The sequence below is a fragment of the Maniola jurtina genome, chromosome 19 (assembly GCF_905333055.1).
Source record: "Maniola jurtina chromosome 19, ilManJurt1.1, whole genome shotgun sequence".
Taxonomy (NCBI): domain Eukaryota; kingdom Metazoa; phylum Arthropoda; class Insecta; order Lepidoptera; family Nymphalidae; genus Maniola; species Maniola jurtina.
Genome location: NC_060047.1, coordinates 11,447,021 through 11,467,987, shown reverse-complemented (window position 1 = coordinate 11,467,987; position 20,967 = coordinate 11,447,021). Strand labels below are relative to the sequence as shown.

General features: G+C 40.5%; 2 protein-coding genes across 8 annotated transcripts in view; one reads left to right on the top strand and one right to left on the bottom strand.

The window, feature by feature from the left end:
• LOC123874855 (tubulin polyglutamylase TTLL5) overlaps positions 1-11,004 on the top strand; it is a 29,167-nt gene extending 18,163 nt beyond the window's left edge. For all 3 annotated transcript variants that reach the window (XM_045920383.1, XM_045920385.1, XM_045920386.1), the window contains exons 3-17: positions 368-966; positions 1,287-1,417; positions 2,135-2,352; positions 2,432-2,645; positions 2,974-3,230; positions 3,667-3,866; positions 4,163-4,235; positions 4,317-4,461; positions 4,825-5,044; positions 5,594-5,750; positions 6,139-6,282; positions 6,767-6,923; positions 8,145-8,311; positions 8,732-8,923; positions 9,504-11,004. In XM_045920383.1, the coding sequence (XP_045776339.1) occupies positions 368-966; positions 1,287-1,417; positions 2,135-2,352; positions 2,432-2,645; positions 2,974-3,230; positions 3,667-3,866; positions 4,163-4,235; positions 4,317-4,461; positions 4,825-5,044; positions 5,594-5,750; positions 6,139-6,282; positions 6,767-6,923; positions 8,145-8,311; positions 8,732-8,923; positions 9,504-9,660 (3,031 nt within the window). In that variant the 3' untranslated portion in view covers positions 9,661-11,004. The remainder of the gene's footprint in view (positions 1-367; positions 967-1,286; positions 1,418-2,134; positions 2,353-2,431; positions 2,646-2,973; positions 3,231-3,666; positions 3,867-4,162; positions 4,236-4,316; positions 4,462-4,824; positions 5,045-5,593; positions 5,751-6,138; positions 6,283-6,766; positions 6,924-8,144; positions 8,312-8,731; positions 8,924-9,503) is intronic.
• Positions 11,005-14,994: 3,990 nt separating this feature from the next.
• Positions 14,995-20,549, bottom strand: LOC123874865 (RNA-binding protein 4.1-like). 5 transcript variants are annotated; one of them, XR_006798022.1, is made up of 5 exons: positions 20,347-20,548; positions 19,482-20,269; positions 18,642-18,713; positions 15,582-16,439; positions 14,995-15,161 (listed from the first exon to the last, which is right to left on the bottom strand). XR_006798022.1 is itself a non-coding variant. In XM_045920408.1 (5 exons), the coding sequence occupies exons 1-4, from the start codon at positions 20,353-20,355 to the stop codon at positions 17,988-17,990; spliced, it is 873 nt and encodes a 290-aa protein (XP_045776364.1). In that variant the 5' UTR covers positions 20,356-20,549; the 3' UTR covers positions 14,995-15,161; positions 17,962-17,987. The 5 variants fall into 5 exon arrangements, 4 of the variants coding, with proteins under 4 accessions (XP_045776364.1, XP_045776361.1, XP_045776360.1 ...); XM_045920408.1 differs by lacking the exon at positions 15,582-16,439 and adding an exon at positions 17,962-17,991 and having other exon boundaries at positions 20,347-20,549; XM_045920405.1 differs by lacking the exon at positions 15,582-16,439 and having other exon boundaries at positions 20,347-20,549.
• Between the last annotated feature and the right edge of the window lie 418 nt (positions 20,550-20,967).

Genomic DNA, 20,967 nt, shown 5'->3' with positions numbered 1-20,967 from the left:
TTCAAATAATTATCGAGTTTAATCTACTTGTATATTTACGTAGGTTCTATTCTATTCTAGGAAAAAAAATTAAAAACTTTGAAAAATGTTTAGCAACAGACCAACAAGGCAGCTATTTTGCTCCCAATTTAGAACAGGAAAAAATAATTATGTCATTAAAGCAGTATTATATCATAAACATAATATTTTAGAAACAATCACCACTGCGAAAATCATCACTGTTAACATGGTAGTTAACAGTGTCCAAAAAGTACTTGGCTATCTAAATAAAATAAGGTCATTCCAAAACTTTTTGCATTAAATAGCAATGGCGTAGCACCAAAATATAAGTCAAGATGTAATTGACAAAGGAACATTATTTTTCCAGTCCACATGTATCACCAGAAACCACGAATCCGTCTACTTCGGGCCTTCAAACAACACCGCAGAACAGAGACAGCATGAGAAAACATGACGAGGAAACGAACGGGAAGGAAAAGGAAAACGAAGGCTCGGTCGCTGATTGGGTGTCGGGTGGACCAATTGGGGCTAAGGGTGCCGTCCTTGTCTTCCGATCGTGTGTGCTCGCTTCACGAACACCCTCTATGGAATCTACAACAAAAACAGTAGGCAATAATACAGGGACCACAATGTTATTAAATAAAGCCAAAAACATGGCGAGAAGACTAGTTGCAGAGCCCCACTCCTTTAGCGTTAGACCAAAAAATATTATGCACGATGTGATGGAAACTTTTGGGAATAGCAATAAATATACAGGACAAGCATATATCGTAAGACATGTTAGTGAAGCCGAAGTGCCTGAGACCCAGTCGATAGAGGAGCAAGGCCACGAGCCGTTAGAGCATAAGAGGGACATTGAGGACGTTCTCAATGACCTGAGCAAAATTACGCTTAAGAGGAATCTCAATATCGAGAATACGACTGCCAATATCAAGCCGCCTGAAGAACCACCGCCGTCTAACAAAGGTAAATTAGCTTTCGACACAAATTCCAGCTTTATATATTGTGCAATTATTGTGCTATACTTTTTTGTTAGGAGTGATGTGAAAAGAATAGCACTACTTATAGTCTGTATAAACTTCGGCCAGTTTAGCTGTCCTATAGCATTTTATAAAGGCAGACCATTCCACTCTAGCGTTGAAGGAATATGAACTGGTCATAGGATAGCACTATTTTTTCACAATTAACATTAAAACAATAAGTAACCGAAAAATGATTGCACCTCTACTTTCGATCTGATTCTGAACAATACGTATTTGTTACGATAAAAGACGTTTTTTTTTCAGAAAAAGACGAAAAAAAATTTAAAAAAAGCAAATGTAAAAACAAACGTAAGAACACCCAAAGAGCATCGTCGCCACCACTCGATAGTGATGATTCGGAACATATGCTAGTCAAAGAAATGGATAGTATTAAGGTATCACACTTCACACTTAATATTATAAAGGCGAAAGTTTGTATGTATGTGTGTGTGTGTGTGTGTGTGTGTGTGTGTGTGTGTGTGTGTGTGTGTGTGTGTGTGTGTGTGTTTGTTACTCCTTCACGCAAAAACCACTGGACGGATATGGCTGAAATTCGGAATAGAGATAGATAATATCCTGGATTAGCACATAGGCTACTTTTTATCCCGGAAAACCAAAGAGTTCCCACGGGATTTTGAAAAACCTAAATCCACGCGGACGAAGTCGCGGGCGTCAGCTAGTGATCTATAATTTCTTCATGGTTGTCATCAAAGCAATGCCTGAAATTAACGGAAAATGTCGTCAAGTTTCTATCAAATATATTGTAACAAATGATCCTGTACTTTCACACAGAAGCGTACACAATTACGTGGCATTTCTGATCCTGGTAAAAATGTGCAAAATTATGAACCAATAATGGCTATGATTTTGGGTCTACCAATAACCAAAGTTCACAACCGTTTGTTGATTCAATTATTTAAACCTAGCCAGTATTTCTTACGTTTTTTTGGGTAAGTAGAACCTTTGCTTCCGGTTTTCTTCAAGCATATCTTTTTAGGGTTCCGTAGCCAAATGGCAAAAAACGGAACCCTTATAGATTCGTCATGTCTGTCTGTCTGTCCGTCCGTCCGTATGTCACAGCCACTTTTTTTAGACTGCATTTTTTCTGCTAGGTATTAGAAAGCTGTCACATGCCAGCGCGCATGCTGAAAATAACGTACAAACTAGTCAACACGGAAACCAAGCTGCTGCATCGCCTGCTGCAAGCGCATGGTCTGCAGGAAGCGCCCACCGATGCCAAAGACTTCAACCTGATGTGGGCTGGCCTGCATCCCAAACCAGACGTACTTCGGTCTTTGACACCATACCAAAGGGTCAACCATTTTCCCAGGTCAATTTTTCAATAGATTCTTGAATTTTCAGACTCATTTATTAGCTACCTTTAACTTTCAAGAAAAAATTTCTTCCAGGTCGTATGAGCTTACGCGCAAAGACAAGCTGTTCAAGAATATAGAGAAGATGCAATACTTCCGCGGTCTAAAGCACTTCGACTTCATTCCCACCACGTTTCTAATGCCCGCCGAGTACAAGGAGCTATGTACCACGCATTACAGGACTAAGGGGCCTTGGATTGTCAAACCGGCTGCGTCTAGTAGAGGAAGGGGGATCTATATTGTTAATACGGTAAGACATTGATGTTTACTTCCAAAGCAACCGACCTTTTGGAGTCAAATTCTGTTTAATAACGCCTTCGGCTACTCTTGAGTATTGACCTTTTGAAGCACTAAACTCCAAACTTTCTAAAAGAAACTGGTGTCTTCACAAATATCGTCAAATCAATTAATCATCTATTGATATTCTATCAACTCCAATTTTCTACATGCTCGTACTCATGAATGCAATACCGCACAAAATTGTTTACTGCGAGTCGCCAAAAAGTTAGCCAAATTGACAGACTTAGTCAATTTGGCTCTGGTTCATATTTCTATCACATTCTAGTGTTCTTTTCCAGCCAGAACAAATTCCGAAAGGCGAAAACGTAGTGGTGGCGAAATACATCGACAAACCACTGCTAATAGGCGGCCACAAGTGCGACCTCCGCCTATACGTGTGCGTCACATCCATAGATCCTTTACTCATATACTTGTACGAAGAGGGCCTGGTCAGATTCGCCACGGTCAAATACGATAAAACCAACAAGAACCTATGGAACCCTTGTATGCATCTGTGTAATTACAGCATTAACAAATACCACACGGATTATATCAAGTAAGTTCAGAAAAATACTGTGTTCAGGATAATGATGAAAACTTTTTGACCTTTCGCTTTGTGGTTTTTCAGTAGGTGCCTAGTTTCATATTTTATTCAACTAAATAATTTAGGGGGGCGTTCGGAAGAAAATATGGTCGAGAAAATATTCATAACATGTTGTGTTCGGTATATAAACAAAGGGGTATTCTTATCCTGAATATTATGTTTTTTATCATAGAACAAATGGGTATAATTGTGAAAATTGGGGATCCGTGATTTAATGGAAGATTGCCATCATGTATGGTTTAAATTTCTCGATATGAAAAATTCTAATCTAGAGACCACTGCGAAAAGGCTACACGTAATTTTACTATTCAGTGCACTAAAACACCTGCCTCTATCCAAAATTTCTTTCTCCCCGATAGAAATCCACAGCATTCATGCATTATTTTAGATGCGACGACCCAAATGCAGGAAATATAGGCCACAAGTGGACCCTGTCAGCCCTACTTCGGCACCTAAGGAAGCAGGGCCGCAACACCGCGGCGCTGATGGCGGCCATCGAGGACCTGGTGGTCAAGTCCATCCTGTCATCAGCACAGACCATCACCGCAGCAGCAAGGGTCTTCGTGCCCAGTCTGTTCAACTGCTTCGGTGAGTATCCAGATCACGGCATTGACCCACGTGGCCATGGATCTGAGAGATTTTGCTTCAGCAGCATTGAGCATTGCACTTTTAAAAACTCTTCTTTAAATTATTTTTTGATTTACGAGTTAATATGCACAATCTCTAGAATTTGCATCATATATTTACTATCACTCCCACTTACGGTATAGGCCGGCTATAGGCACTTGAAACAGAGGAGAAATGGGGTTATTAATCCATTTCTCCTCTATTCAAAAACTTTTTTTTCAAAGCGTGACTGACTTATTCAAAAAAATTATTTTCAGAGCTGTTTGGATACGACATTCTAATAGACGATATGTTGAAGCCATGGTTATTAGAAATCAATTTATCGCCAAGGTAATATTTCGTATGAAACAAATTTTAAATACCTTAGTAAATGTTAGCCCAAATCAAAGTATTTTTATTGTTTTCACACAGTTTAGCCTGCGAAAGTCCGCTGGACGCGAGAGTAAAGTCTGCCTTACTGGCGGATACGCTCACTTTAGTGGGTCTGCCCGCGGTGCCTATGTCCAAACACGAGGCTTCACCACGGAGCAACTCTCTAAAGATGAGGATCGGTGCTGTGAGTTTTTTATCTTTTAGCAGAAAAGTGAAACCTAACGCCAAGTAAAACCGAATGGAACCCAATGAATTACTTTGTAGCTTGACATTAAGATATTAAACACAAGAACCACAGAGATTCGTGCTATCTCGCTCTTAATTCGCGTGTATAAAACATAGCAGGTAGGCAACCAATAGCAAACGGACGCGTGCTATGATTGGCTGAGATATTTACGCGCCATTCAAAAATAAGATTTCTGCGCAGGCTCTTCAGGCGCATCTTATAAAAGTGGTAATATTATGCTCGCTGTTGTCGTGGTTATATTATTGTTCTTTGCTTTTTTCGAAAATTTTATTGATTTTACAAAAAAGTCTATCTTTTAAGTGTCGGCGAGTACATTCAGCCGAGAACACGTTGGTACGGGGCAAGTCAACCAGCGCGAGTGCGCCAGCTCAGAACCAAGCGGTCGGGCCGCTCGCTGGATTGCTCACGGGCGAGGAGATCCGGATAGTGCGCGCGGTCAGGGCGCAGTACGCCAGAAGAGGGGGGTTCGTGAGGATCTTCCCCAGCCAGAACTCCTGGCAGAAATACTCCCAATACCTTGGTAAGATTATTATTATTCTTTAACTAAGCGTCGTCCCACTATAATGCGCCCACATGCGGCATACTTTGCGAATTTCTCTAGCCCAGTCTTGAGTATCCGATTTGTAATGAATTGGCAAAAGTCGTATATATATGAACATCGCAGCAAACAGCGCCTTGATGGACGATAATTAATAGGTGAAAATGCTTCATCCACAAAAACTCCAATAATAATAATAATTTATTGGACAATACTTTATGGACGAAACATTATGGATCAGTGAACATCTTAAGAGGTGAAACTGAATGAAGTGTTGCAAGCCAATGGCTTCTATATAAAGAAACGAATAACTATCACCTATAAAAGCCGGTTCCCACTTGTCGTCTATCGGGCCCGGGTTTTGGTCGGATATTTCAGTGGCAGAACGTTTTATATGAAGCTATTTACACTTGTCTGAAACCGTTTTTGTGTCAAAAAGTTCTGCTACTGGAATATGCCATTAAAATCCGGGCGTGACAGCCGACAAGTGGGAACGGGCTGTAAAATCACCAGTATACTTCTTTCCTACAGATCCAGTAACGGGCATCCCAGTATGCTCGACGTCGCTCAACAACAACGCGCCGTACACCGTGGTGCAGCACAACTACAACCTGCTCGTACATTCCCACGTGCTGCCACACTTCCAACACGCGACCGTTGCCACCAGCATCACTGACACTCCTCAAAGGTAAGTATTACGTGCTGCCTACGCGTCATGTCTTGTACGCGTGAATCGTGAGCGAGATAGCATCAGTCTTTATTGTTCATGTGGTTAAAATCTTAACGTCAAGAAATAGTGAGGTTAACACTCCAACTAAAATCACCAAGTGTACACCATCATTGGTGTACATTCAGTTTTAGTCTGCGTTAGGTGGCACTTCTATGTGCAAATAAATTCTGCCGATGTGACTTATAAAATTAGTAGTACTCTAATGATACTTTAGTCTAAAACGATTGACACGCATCCTAATCCCATTACTGTCACAGTAAAATGCACCTTATTATTAACGATCTAACCACAAAACTTGCCTCATTTCGTCGTTAAAAATCCTCATAGAAGATCATTATTGTTCCAGGTTAAAACGTTACGAAGCAGTGTGTATAGCGGGCGCCGCCCCCGCGGTCCAGCTGTCGGACAGCCCCGCGCCGCAGCCGCCGCGAGACGCGCGCCGAGCCAAGGATCTCGTGAAGAAACAACTCACAGACGGACTCCGACTCACGTGAGTTCTGCTTCTTTATACATAAGTTTCATGGCCCACCAAGAAGTTGGTGGGCCATGGGAGATGGTGGTTTGTTTCAAGTTTGGTAACACTGTATTTTTGCCTAATGGCGTCGTGAAGTGCGTCGTGCCTTCAGCGCGTGTCGTCGCCTGGTAACTAGCTGGCTTTTCATACTTTTTTGTTAATATTTTAGGTATACGCGTACTGAAATTTGAAAGGTGTAGGTGTGCTCTGCTTCAGCCCGCGGTGTATCGCAGCCACTGTTCCAATTTTGGTGATGTGCTGTCCAGCCCTTGAGGGGGAAAGTGTAGTGTGAAAGGGAAAAAGAATTTTTAGGGAACCACGAAAGCGTTTGCCAACACGCCAAGAGCAAATACCGAACGCATCTGCTCTGCCGCGTTTCGGCCCATATAACTGCGAGATTGGCAGGACCATAGAAGATGCCGGGTTGTTCCAAGTTTGGTGACGCGTCCTGTTTTTACAGTACCGGAGAAGTGCGTCGCGCGTTTGGCCTGTACTTGACTCACGTGCTGAAGCGCGTGTCGTCGCCCAGCAACGAGCTGGCGGTGCAGCACGCGGCGCTGGTGCTGAAGTTCCTGCGGCGCGCGTCCTCGTCGCTGCGCATGCCTTACAATGTAAAGGTGACGATGTTTACGCATGCCGCTTTGCTCTCACACCTTTTACACAATTTGAAAAGCTTTCGATGTCAAAAGCTTCTCTAGCACTAACTTAATCATAATCATATTTATTTTGCCACCTTGTGGGTAAATAACAAATAGTAGTACTATAGTTAGACCCCGAACACATTCTTAAGGCACTTAATTAGGTGGGACTTTAAGGTAGACTTTGCAATACGCGATCGCGACATTAATGCCGAGATCTATAGAGCGTACTTTGACGTTGCTCTGATTTAAGTTTCAGTTAAAAAGAGACAGATTTATGCCAGCTATATAGCTCTGTCCCGTTTTAGGTGTCTTAAGTTTGAACAAGATCTCAACCTAAGTGTCGCGCGATTGTGTGCAAGTCGCTCACTTCAATATCTTTGATGGGAATGTCACTCTTATTATCATGTTTACCGTTCATTGTGGTGATTTGCAAATTGCAGTTTCACAATACTTTATTATCCATGTTTATTATATTTGCATGCAACCTTTATTCCTATAAGTGGTTTATTTGCTTCGCTGGCAATGATACCCAAAGAGGACAGGACCACGCTAAAAGCATAGTAATTGAGGTACCTATAAAATAAACGTCATTTTGTAATTTCTACGTGTTTTTATACTAGCCATTGTACGATACAATAAATGTCTATCGTTATATATTAAATACCTACTATGCGAGTCGCATTCTTTTTGATCTGTATAGCCGCTGCTGTAATACACATACAGGCATCGTCTAGGCTAAGATATATAGAGTACCTATAGTACGCGACAGGTCGAGATGGCAATCGGAGTACGCGCTTTCCCGCCCCAGGTCGGCGTGAGGGCTGTGCAGGTGTGCGGGGCGACTCCGCCCCGATTGTCGTCCCGACTTGTCGTGTACTATACTTTGACATTGCTCTGACTTAAGACAAGTTTAAACGGGACAAATTATGTCTCTGTCATGAATCTATATCATTTTAACTCTAAAGCCTGAGCAAAGTTAAATAACAATTTTAGATATTGGATAGAATCAGGCGTTACTTTGCGGAAGTTCATGTTTAGCAAGAAACAGTTAAAAATTATAATAGCAAAATAATTTTTAACTGTTTCTTGCTAAACAATTTTAGAGTCAGAGGTTAAACTGAAATGCTCTTTGGGTAAAACGCGCGAGTGACCCCTTAGTATAATGTGAACGTGAGTAATGCTGGAGTGCGCACGCAGGGGCCGCCCGCCAAGATGTGCGACAAGGACCGCTGCGCCGTCATCGCCAAGCAGCTCAACGACTTCCTGTACATGTACTACCGCGAGACCGACCTCTACACCGACAGCGAAGACCGCACCGGCTGCGTGTCCAACATACACTTCGCGCAGTTCCTGTATTCCGCCAGGTCAGTACAAACATTTCGCGCTCGCTACGCTCGTCCAGAAGTTAATGCCATTCAAAATATTCTTGGGCTACTAATTCAAAAAATGACGTCAATTTTAAACCTAAACAAGCAGTTTTTTTTAAATTCTAAATACACCGGCCGCACATTATCTGGAATTCAACTTTCTATCACATTCACTCTGCGAGCCTCAAAAGCCTCTGGTCTAACCCGTAGATTGTCAAAGTCTGGCAAAACTTTGACAATCTACGGGTCTACTGCATGTTTGTGGAAATTTTTCCGGGGCACCTCAGCACTTTTCATTTTTTTAACTGACAATTTCTAATAATATTCGATGGTCCTAAAAAGATTTTATTTCTTTATTTTTATTTGTTCTGTCAATACTGACTATGTCACCCCCAAGATAATTTCTAATAATTGTAGTGAAGCAGACTTGGAAGACGTGTTAATGTTGCTCCTGCGTATGGAAAACTACGTAGCGACGTTTCTGGGTGACGGTCGCGGAAGCGCGCTGTGCGTCGACCTCCCGCCGGCGCGCCGCGACCCCGACCCGCCCAGACACACCCTGCTGAGGCATCTGGCTGCGCTCGCGCATGTTAACTGTAGGAAATATCGGTGAGTATGACCCTTGTTGTGGGTATTTAGCAATAAAAGTTAGTTATCATCCCACTCGCTGGTAACCATATTGTGTCAATGAAAGGCGTGTAGGATGAAAACTAACTTTTATTGCTTAATACCCACAACAATAATCCTAAAACACGTTGATCCAGACAAGAGGACAACGCTTAGAGCATGTCTCACAACGGCCAGATAATCTTTATTTAATAAATAAATGTGACATATTGACAGATTCCCAATAGAAAACTATCATAACGACAAAGTTGTTTTTATAAAAACATAACCTAGCATAGCCTAGCCTAGTACTATCCAACACTAGCTTCTCCTTTCAGCAAAAGTTGCCTGGTAGAGATTGCTCAAAGCAACAAGGCCGTTTTTGCACACAATTTTTTTTTGTTTTCTTCCTTTTGTGTTGTGTTCCTTTTCATGTTATTGTGTGCAATAAAGATTTCATCTATCTATCTATCTATCTAGCCTATAAACATTGCATGGTTTAGACAAATCGATAGACACCTCACTGATTAAAATTCATTCTTTGCTGTTGCGCAGTGAGGATAAAAAACTTTTTTTTTTCTAGGCCAGAAACAGAGACCTCAAGTCGATCAGAGCCGGAAGAGCCCTCCACAACAGACAGCGTTCCACCACCGCCCTTCACCAGCTCGGACGTGGTCCTCAAAGACTCCCTCAAGGAGGAGAAGCCGCTCAACCTCGCGCTCAAGTACGCGCGCTCATAGCGAAGAACTCTTTAAGCCGCGATCTCACCGGCGAACACTTTGCGGCTGACTGACTGAATAATGAGAATCTGGGATAACTCGTCTTGGGTCTCCGAATAACTTTTTTGAATTCGGACACTTTACCTTTCAGCAAAACTAACTTTAATTCTGCCAATTTTACCAAATAACACTTAACTTTCAATAAAACGGTCATCCTTAGCGGATAGTATGCAATTTACTAATAAATGAAGAAAATCAGTGATACATGTGGAAAAAACATGTTTAATGCGTTATGCTATTCCAAAAAAAAAACTGGCAAACTAAACACTAATAAAAATAATTAATCAGCTTTTAATATTTTTAACTTCACCAATAAAAAATACTTATTCAAATGAAATAGTCAAATCACTCTCAAGTCTAATGAAAATTTAAATGCTTATTTCCTGACAAACTTTTTAATTCGAGATTTGGTTTTATTAACACAAAGCTAAGTACCGACAAAAATATACTACGCACAGCTTCTATGTAATAAAATAATAACTATCGTAAGGCTGCCCGCAAAAAGTTGCTGAGTGGTTGCTAATTTGCGGGCAGCCTTAGATATGATGAGGCTAAATTAAATTAAAAATCGAATTAGTAAACAATTATTACGAACTAAAGTTACCAAATTCTAGTTAGATAAGAAAGTATTTTAACATAAAAGGAGCTAATAAAACATCTCGATATAAGGTCAATAAGATAAGAAAAATTCCTCCCTAGCTAAATTATTTATTATTATACTTATTAGTTAAGTACTTTCATTTATTTCCAAATAAATGCTTTACTGTATACGCGGTGGAATTTTAGTGTTTTAGGGCCGTGGCTAAGTTAATTGCCTTAAATATTCATAAGCAGCAAAAATAATAGTTTTGACTTTATTTGAAAAGTCTTTTTAGACTTATTGGTTAGGTGATAAGTTTTATTTTAGAATAAAACATTTTTGTTCTCATTTAAAAAAATACCTGGCCACTTGAGCGATGTCATTTTGTTCGTGATCTGTTCCTACTATTCTATATCAATGGATCCAAGCTTCTATTATCGTATCTCCGTATAAACTCAACGAAGATTGTGGAATCATGATTTTGTATGGCAGGTGGCAAAATCCTTTGTGGTCCGATCCCCCATTATCAAAATTTAACGTTTACGATTTAACGTTAGTGTGCCTCTAATAAGCCTTTGACGAATTGATTGTACAAAAACAATGATTATGCTTAACAGATTGGAAATCTTAACGTTTTTAAACGTAGCAGTAACTTAGACGCCAAAGATACAGATTATATATATTTATCCCCTAGTATAATGTAGCAGGCACTGTAGGCTATCTGCGGCTGACGGGCGTAATGGGCGTTCGTCAACCAATATATAAACAGGTCAGGAGGTAGCGCGCCGTGTTCCGGGCGCTTCTGAGACGGACCTGGTAGCAGCCAGCCTAGCGATGGGACCCGCCCGCCTGGCGGCGGGTCTAGACCTGGCGGGAGCGCGGTGAATACTACTTAGTGATACCCGCGCAACCGCCAGTCCGTTGAGGAACTAACACAGGTTTTAGTGGGTGCAAGCCCCACATAACCCCCTCCGTTTCCCCTGACGGAAGGGCATTTCCTGTGTATAAAAAAAGGCACTGTAGGCTGTATTGCATTAATAATAATAAAAAATTAAGGCTGTATTGTATTAATAAAAAAAAATATGTATGTATAAAACAATACGCCATTCACAGTCAAAATCTATAAGAATGTACCTATAATCTGCCGATAACTTGCTTAAAGAGGCCAAGCGGCTTGAGGGCAAGCACGTTGTTTTGTTTCGCTTGCTCAAGCATCCAGATACGCACGTTAAGCAGCTTGAACTAGCAAAAGCCACTTTTCTCTTTTCTCAAACACTGTCCGAGCGTCGCGTCAAGCAAAAATATAAAATCGCAGTCGCTCACTCACGACCAAGCACCGAAATACTTGACTCAAATGACAAGCTTGGCTCAAGCGAAAGTCTACGTGCTTGCCATCAAGCCACTTGACCATCTCAGAAGCCCTTGAGCAACGTTTTTATTTATCAAAACAGAACATAGAATTTTTGACAAATAACAACGTTGCAAAGTAATTTATTGACAGATTACTGATAGGTTGATTGCACCGGTTGTTAGACCAAACCAACTTGTTACAGAATTTGTATTTTTTTTTTTATGTTTCCAATTGTTAAAATGATACCTAATTAGTTTTGTTATGTGTAATAATACAAGTATGGCAGTTTATTGCAAAATAAATATTCCGCATAAGTACTTATTTAATGTGCAATTTTGTGTGTTCAGGCATTTGGTGAAGACGCGGTGATTTGTATTTAAAAAAAATCATTTGAAATTATTAATAACGTAGACTGAGCTAGCTGTAGTCATATGTGTGCGTACTTAAAATATGACGAAATATTTAAATTTTCCAAGTCATAATTTTGTCTCACAGGCTAAAGAAAAAAGACAGGAAAGGTGACACCAACATTGAACATAGAGTAACAGTTTGCACATCTGGAAAACTGACCGTTCGTTCCTGAAGTTCAACATTGTAACATAAGAGAAAATGAATCTCAAAAATTTAAAATTGTCGCTAGTAGCGTCTGATAGATGAGTGGGAGGAACTCCGCGCGATTTAAGTGAATTTCGAAAAATAAAAACTTTACTCTTAGCACCAGGAGTATTAGAAGAATTATTAGTTTTATCGTGGCTCCGTCTGTCTTCTTCCTTCAGTCTGTGCCTTTCTCTATTGTAAATAGGTTTATTGATTGCAATGCATGTGTGATTTATTTTATGAAAATGTTGATTGGTTTTAAAATAGTTTTATTTTTTTAAATTTGGATACAGTTTTATGCTATATTATGTTATTATTTTAATCTATAATCTAGGCGACTGTTCAATCGAACTTTATGTTAATCTTTACTTATAAAATACTTATAGAAATACTCCATGACTTAAACCTGAACTTAAGTACTTAACTGATGCATTTTTGCGTGGTGTAAAATGGATTACTAAAGTCACTGATAAATGTTGAGTGAATTCAGATCACACGAGCTATAAAATAATATACGATACTCGTGATTTGAACAAGTCTTAGGTTGAAATCTGTACAGAGCGCACTTTGACTTTGCTTAGGCTTAAATAAGTTTCAGTTAAAACGAGACAGATTTATACCATCGGTATAACGCTGTCTCGTTTTAACAGTGTCTTAAGTCTGAGCAAAGTCAAAGCGCTCTATAGATCTCAGCCTTAGGCCTACTAGCATCAAACTTTTTGATCTGGTCTAGTTAAATTTTGTAATGCTGTCCTCTTTTGACAAGTTTATTCAATGGTTAACTAGAAAAGGACAGATATAGAAAAACACATAATTAACGAGTTGGTGCAAGTGAACCTAAAAAAAAGTATTAGTGCACGATTACGATTGTTAGCTAATACAAATTAAACTGTAAGATACTAATTTATGTTATATTTTTACACAATCCAAAGTATTTTTGTTGGCAGCTAAGCTGGTTTGAGATTTTTTTTATACTAACCAATTATTTTGACCTTTTATTTATATTTATTTCTGTTGCGTTTTGTTATCGTTCTTTTTTTTCTAAGTTTTATGTTTTTCAGCAGTAAAATTATTATTTTTCTTCGGGCAGTAAAATGTTAGTAAGATTGGCACTACGTAAACACGTTTGTCTTTATATTTGGATGGCATAGCAAGGCCTCATTCGCACGAGAGCTTTCTTAACGTCCGTTAAAAAGCGTTTCAAATAGAACAAATGCATTCCCAAGTATCTGTTTACACGTCAACGCTTTTTAACGCACACTTTGTACGTTCAGCGCAACGCCGGGTTTTGACGCTACGCTTTTTTAACGCTCGTGCGAATTAGGGCTAACTCTTCAGCAAGGAACTTAAATGCATAGATTTTGCGTAATTTATAGCGCCCAAAGAAGTACCTTCCTGTAACAGTTTTTCTTTCCATAATAATATAATAATTTCATAGATTCATATAACTTAGATCTTTCGATGAAATGATTATTATTGTATAATGATATCAGCAAGGCTTAGTGGTAAGTAGTGCCATAAGCAATACAAAGCGCAGGGTTCAAATGTTATGCTTAAGTGGTGTTGCATGTCGACGGAGGCTTCGCTCGAATTAAGTACACGGTGTGATAAATTTAAACTCATTCTATAAAAATATATTTTCAATACGCTGAAATAAACGACAAAAAACAGATATTTCGTTTTATTTAAAGTGACCGTTAAACTAACACATTACAATGCAAAATAAGTAGTCTAATCTGAACACGAGGCGTATGACTGCGCATTGTACAAAAACATCTCAGCCAGGCTTGGGTATTTTCATCCTAGCCTGTGCGATCCGCCAAGTCTGGCCTTGTAACTTCAGATCGCACTGCTTGTTTTGCGCGCCCTACCTATACCCATTCCAAAAAAAGAAGTCCAGATAACGAATGTGTTGATCTGATTCTTTAATCCATCTTATAAACCTTAGAAGGTGGCAGTTATTTACTTCGGAAATCCTCCAGCAATGCACGGGTCTGCAATTGCTTGTATAGTATAGAATATTATTGTAAATTGAACAATTGAAAAGAGCAACCGCCGAGTTTCTTGCTGGTTCTTCTCGGTAGGAACGGCATTCCGAACCAGTGGTAAATTATTTGACGATTCAAAAGCACTTGTAAAAGTTTATTTGAATAAAAATCTATTCTATTCTATTTAAAAATACTTGCGGTGCGACGTCGCACCTCAATGCAATTTCCCATGATGCCTTTCGCGTTGCAGAGTTTTACAATACGAAGTCGTACCGTAAGTACTGTGAATGAGCTCATCTGGTCCGATGGATATCTATCACCTAGGAGTATCCACGTGTGCGTATCCCTAGCAAAATAATGAATTTTTTGATTACAGCTTGGTAGCTTTTTCTACACGAGTGAGCATCCACATCACAGGAATTTACATTATGAAATTAGACGTCATTACGACTTAATGCATGACTCAATTGAAATTAGACGTTTACACGTGATAATGAAACTAATTTCGTAATGTGAATTCCCTTTATTTCCAGCTCACGAGTGTACCTGGATAAGATTGAACGGCTCGTTCCACGTTTCGCGCAAACCGAGCGGCAACTTCAACGTATACTTGATCCACGTATACTCCTGCAAGCTGATCTTATGGAGGTGCTGCTTTTTATGTCGATGTCATTGATATAAATTTGTATGTAACTAATTATACCTCTACGAACCTTGAGCAAAATCGGTTCAATAATTTGAACTAACAATAAGGTCGATATTAAGAAATAAAAAACAAATAACATTAACAAAAATTTATTTCATCAAGTTTCATCATTTTCTTCCGTAATACTCGAACCCTTGGCCCAAGGCCTCAGTCCAACACGTAACCAAAGGGCACGCTTCCTTTGCAGCAGTTGTCCTCTTCAGACATTAGTCAAGTCTTCAACCAGGTGGGCTCCAATACCTGCCAAACATAATGCAAATTTAATTAAATTGAACACGTCCACATATTTTTATTTCGTAGGTCTGTCGATTTGTCATAATATCCATGGGGTTGGCGTAAAATAGAAACTTGAGAGTTAATCGAACTCTTAGGAATGCTGCCTAATCGTGGGTTATTTCTGGTTACATTACAAAAATCTCGCAAGCATATCGAAAAAAATCAATATCACTGTGACAATAATAGTGACAATAACGTTATAAATCTGCGCAATTTACGCATATCAGAATATGCAGCGTTCCGGCATTTTAACGTGTAACCATGTAAAAGTAAAACGCATTATTTTGCGTAGATAACTTTGGAAGGAAGCAGTAGTTTTCAAAGCGTTTCGTGGTGACCGCAAGCGCTTTGCCGTTAACGTTTGCCGTCTATTGCCGTACTTACGATCGTGCTGGGTCTTCGTTGCTGTCGTGTCGCCTAACATGTGCCGAGACCGAACGTCGCTAGTCAAGCCGCGCTATGCCGCGCCGTCAGCAGCTGCGTACGTGATCTCGAGCCGCTACTAACGTCTGAAAGGACTCGCACGCACTTTCTCTACGAAAGTCGACGCTCGGAGCAACGTTAGGATACATTTTTGGACAATTCAAATAATATGAGCTGATGATTTCGCAGGCTAGTGAGCCACCGACCGCACTGTTTTGCCTAACAGCCGTTTTGCGTCGATAGCTATCAACGATAATACTCAATGTCCTGCAAAGTACAGCCCAAGAGGGCGGGCGGGGACGTGGACGTGAAATCGATTCACATGTTCACAGAGCCGCGCGGGTAAAGGAGGAAGCGAAGGGAAGCGTGAACGGACGAAGGAAGCCATGCAAATTAAATCGAGGAGACAAGGTGAAACAAAAAAGAAGTAAGTCCCAAAAAATGGAATTTAATCTAAAAAGATGACATTTACATCTAAAATACCTTACACAATTAATTCTTATCAATAAAACGTATTCATAATTTTAATTTAGATCTAACATAATAATCATAAATCGTAGGTTGTTGCAGAGATATGTTACATAAAACGACAGCGGATCTGAATGTACCTAATAAAGAGTTTGCCTGAGAATTCCAACGTTACACTAATTTGTTCTTGTCACTATGAGCTATCTTAAGTCTATGCGAGCACGGCTTGCGATCGTGACCACTTATGGTAATACTAGGCACGCGCGTGACGCGCCCGGGTCGGAGCGGCCGGGACGGAGCCGGCACGGGCCGGTGTGCAGGCGCTAGTAGCGCCGCGCCGCGCCGCCGCCGCTACACACAAACACACACGTCACCGCCTGTCGCCCCCGCCGCGCGTCGCCTGTCGCCTCTCGCACTTATTCTGGCAATATCTCACTAGGATATTAGTGGCGGCGCAACCAATCACACTATCAACAAAATGTATACAGCTCTACCGAGGGTACCTCACCTGGTATACGCTTGGTTACCCAAGGTGGCGGCTGCCAAGATTATCTGTTGGTGGAGAAACAACTACTAAGTATGCCGTAGTTAGACTATGTGGGTTCGAAACTAGTCAGGCTTACGCGACTAATCACGTGAGCCCAGCGTAAGATAATATTTATTTATCACTTCTGATAGTTTAAATGCTGAAATGCGTTGAGCTATTTGGTGTCTCACTCACTCAACCACCAGTTGCGCTACCAGGGACGACCTGCCGCTCCTGCTCGACCGTGACGATAATCATTCGCATGTGTGTTTATGTGAGGTGATTGTTCTCATTGTAGTATGATTATGATTATATATGGTCGGACAGTATTACATCAATCCAAGAGCATAATTATATACTTATAATATAATTATCACACTATCACACTAATATTATAAAGGAGAAAGTTTGTTTGTGTGTGTGTGTGTGTGTGTTTGTTACTCCTTCACGCAAAAACTACTGGACGGATTGGGCTGAAATTTAGAATGGAGATAGATTATACCCTGGATTAGCACATAGGCTACTTTTTATCCCGGAAAATCAAAGAGTTCCCACGGGAATTTTAAAAACCTACATCCACGCGAACGAAGTCGCGGGTATCAGCTAGTATACTAATATAATTAAGAGCATAATTATATACTAATATAATTATGCTCTTGGATTGATGTAATGCCATTGCTGTCCTTCGAGGTCCATTTTGAAACTGACGATTCTGGTGTTTCTTGTTTGTGACGCGACCGGTGGCGCCGCCATGGTGTCCTAATGAGATATTGGCCTTACACTACCCTCTGCCTCAAAGCATCTACTAAACCCTAACCGTCCCGTTTTTCATCGATTTCAATCATACATACATCAACTTCCTTTTTTGACCTTATATTCTTGAAAATCCCGCACAAAACTTTTTAATTTTGAAGCAAATCTTTTTCATGGAACGTTTGGGATTCCCTGCATGGAGTAACATGAAATATGTCCTTATGCCATACATAAGATAGCAACTTCTTTTTTGACTGACTAAACTGGATCGAACGTGACTTGTCTGTCTGGTTCAATTCGGACTGATCCAGTTCAATCCGGTCAAAACCGAAAAATGCTTACAAGCTTCAAACAAGCCTAGGAACGGATGTTTAACAGAAGTCGGGCGATCCCGGCTGATTTTTTTCTAAACCTCAACAATACGAGAAACAAACATTCTGCTCCTGTACTAAGAACTATGGGCTTCAGTTTTTTATTGTTCGTGAACATATATTTTCCAACCGCATTTTCAGGCAAAGGGCGCGAGAGGCGACGGCGGCGGACTGAACGACGTGAACATGGAAATAGTAGGTACTGTATAAAATGATTCGTCACCTTGATATATTACGTCCGATTTGTAATTAGCTGCAGTGTAAAATTATATTCGTTTAAAATATCATTTTGACAATCAATAATATTGGGTCCAGTTCATGTTGAGTTCAATAAGTAATATAATCATTACTGATGCTGATGATTCAACAATTTGAATTAGTAGCAGCAACCAGAGAGTGGGAAATTTTAATGTTTGTGTATGTAATTTTACAACAAATAGAACTTAATATGAATATGAACAAAATTAAAAAAAAAAATTGTGTTAACATTTTTGAGTGGTTTTGCAGACAAAGTACACCATATCAAATGAATTATCTGAGTTTCTTTGAAATCAAAGGTTGTATTTTTAAGTGTTCTTAAAATATTCATTAACTTTGTGTTTCTAGGAAATTTCTAATTTACTGATATTGATAATAATCATTTCTGCCAATATTAAGGGTTACTGTCCACTCAAACAAAATGGAGCAGAGAAGTGTTCAGCAGACCATCCAGATTATTGATAGATGATGCAATGACTTTATTAAATCATCATTCAATAAACTAAGCAACCATCGACACACGTCTCTGCTTCACTCGCCTTTAGTGGACCAGCGCCCTAGTGAGTAACTAAACCAATTCACTTTATGCAATTGTGTGTCCTCTCTGGTTGCCAAGAGTGTTCAAGTAAAGGCAAAGGGACTTACCGGCCCATGGGAGGGTACTGTTGTGCGTAAGGGTCCCGCTCATAGCCCGCTGCGGCTGCAGTGGGGGCTCGCCTGAAATTATCATATAGAAAATTTAAAGATATAGTATTCTTCTAATTATAAAAAATGAAATGTAATTTTGAGGGATGTGTGGCAAAGTTGCGAGCAAATGATCATGTTGACACCAGTTTGTAACCTGATGGATGGTCAGTTTCAGGTATCCATGTCACTGATATCCATGGATGGTATCGATGGATACCAGTTACCAGTTGGCTAGGCTGTTTTTGTGACTGAAAGTCACTGTTTGTAAGACAAAATCCTAGCCTATTTGGCCCTTTACCATAGGACTACTTAAGTAAAGAAATACTGACTTGACATTTTACTTTATAGTTGGGAAAAAAGTATGAATTTGTAACCAGGTTTTGAAAGGAAACAAATCACAAATGATTTTCCTTAGAATTCTGTGAGTCATGCTCAGTCATAGAACAATGACTAATATATATAGTTATCTATAAATTGCTTTACCTATTCTCTGTTCTAGGAAGTGAATGTAGACCTTGTAATTTTATGACTTACAACATTCAACCTGCAAAACTGAGTGGTACAGCAATTTTATTGTTGACATTACCACTGTAAGTCTACCTAGCCATAATATACTTGGTCAAAATTTTATATTTTGCTCCATTTTAATTTTTAAAGTAAATTATCTCACACTTAATCATTTGGTGTTATCGCTAAGACATATAAACTAATTTTGAAACCAATATTTGAAAATCTATCATTTTCTTAGTTGCTTGAATTGGCTGTAAGTTTAGTTAAATATGTATTTGCATTACTTACATGGCTGGTTCTGGCCTCCTGCTGTACATGTCACCGTTTCCTACGGGAGCAGCGCGTGGCGGGGGCGCTCTGTCATAGCCTGATGACATAGGGGCACTGCGCATGGGCGCCCTTCGATCCATCATGTCTCTCTCGTCCGGGTACATCGGCGCACGACGATCGTCAGGATACATAGCTGGCATGTCGTCTACTGGAGGCGCATACGAGCGTCTGTCGTCCGGATACATCGGAGGTGGGGCTGCGTACGGGTCGCGGGCGCCGCGGCCGTCCATTAACGAGAAACCTCGACGGTCTTCTCCACCGTAACCGTTGTACCTGTCATCGTAACCACCTCCGCCCATAGGCGCCCGGTCCATGCCACGGTCGTATGAACCCCCGCCTCCGTTCCTCATGGACATACCGCCTCCCATCGGAGGTCCTCGCATTGATCCTCCCATGCCACGATCACGAACAGGAGGGTACGGGGCGTCTCTAGGGGGTCCGCCGCGCATTCCTCCTCGCCGGTCTGAACCTCTCATACCGCCACGCATCCCACCACGACCACCACCTCTCGGGCCTCCTCCTCTCTCCTTGATCCTTCCCCGTTCCACAGTAATCACACCACCGTTAAACGTAGAGTTATGCAGATCCCGTATAGCGGCAGCGGCCTGTTCCTCTGTCTGCATATGCACGAAGCCGCATCTGTTCATGATATCGCATTCTGTGACCACGCCGAAGCGCTCGAACAGCTTCCTCAACTCCTCCGGCTTGGAGCCTTGCGGCAAACTTCCCACGAACACTTTCGTTTGCTGAAAGACGCATTATTTTCATAAACAATCCACAACTCACTTACGTAATCTAAATAAAGCTTTAGCTGTGTACATACCGCAACCATTCTGTATGAAATATTCTGTTTTGCTTTTACAGACGTATTTACACAAAAAACACTCTACAAAAAGCTAAACTTCGTCTTATTATTTCAATTTTTGTCAAAATGGCACCTGCTAAAAATACCGCTAGAATGCGGAGGGGAAAAGAGAGGAAAAAATGCCCATAGGCATAGAAATCCATGAGAAATAGACAGAAAAAAAAGGACGCACCGGCATCGTCATTTTCGTCTATGATAGAAAATCAGACGTCCCAATTTACCGGACGTTATTAAGACGTCCAAAATCCAAATCACCGGATCGTGTCGTGATTCCGTCGTCATGGTTTGGAGTTGGCTTAGGGTCACAGAGAATAGGAACTCCACTGTCTATGGTCAACATTTACTGTTGGCCGCCCTGGCACCAAAAAACTTCCGCTTCTGGCCGTGGTGCATGACACGGTTCTGCCCGCGAAATTCAATTTGGTTTTTCGCAATTTTAACTAATTACGACGAACTAGGCTTATGGCATTCTAACTGCGCCAATAGCAGTATCATCTCCACGTGTATCTTAAAAAATAAAAATCTTTACTTGAAAGGGTCTATCCTAATAAATTAATATTCTGGAAATCAGCCGTTAGA

Bases quoted from the DNA above. Each gene is read 5' to 3' on its own strand.
- LOC123874865 (XM_045920404.1), bottom strand. The intron at 18,714-19,481 runs GTAAGTAATGCA...TGATAATTTCAG, and splicing joins AGGAGGCCAGAACCAGCCAT to GCGAGCCCCCACTGCAGCCG. The intron at 16,440-18,641 runs GTAAGTCCCTTT...GTTTGTGTGTAG, and splicing joins CAGTACCCTCCCATGGGCCG to CGGCGGCGGCGCGGCGCGGC.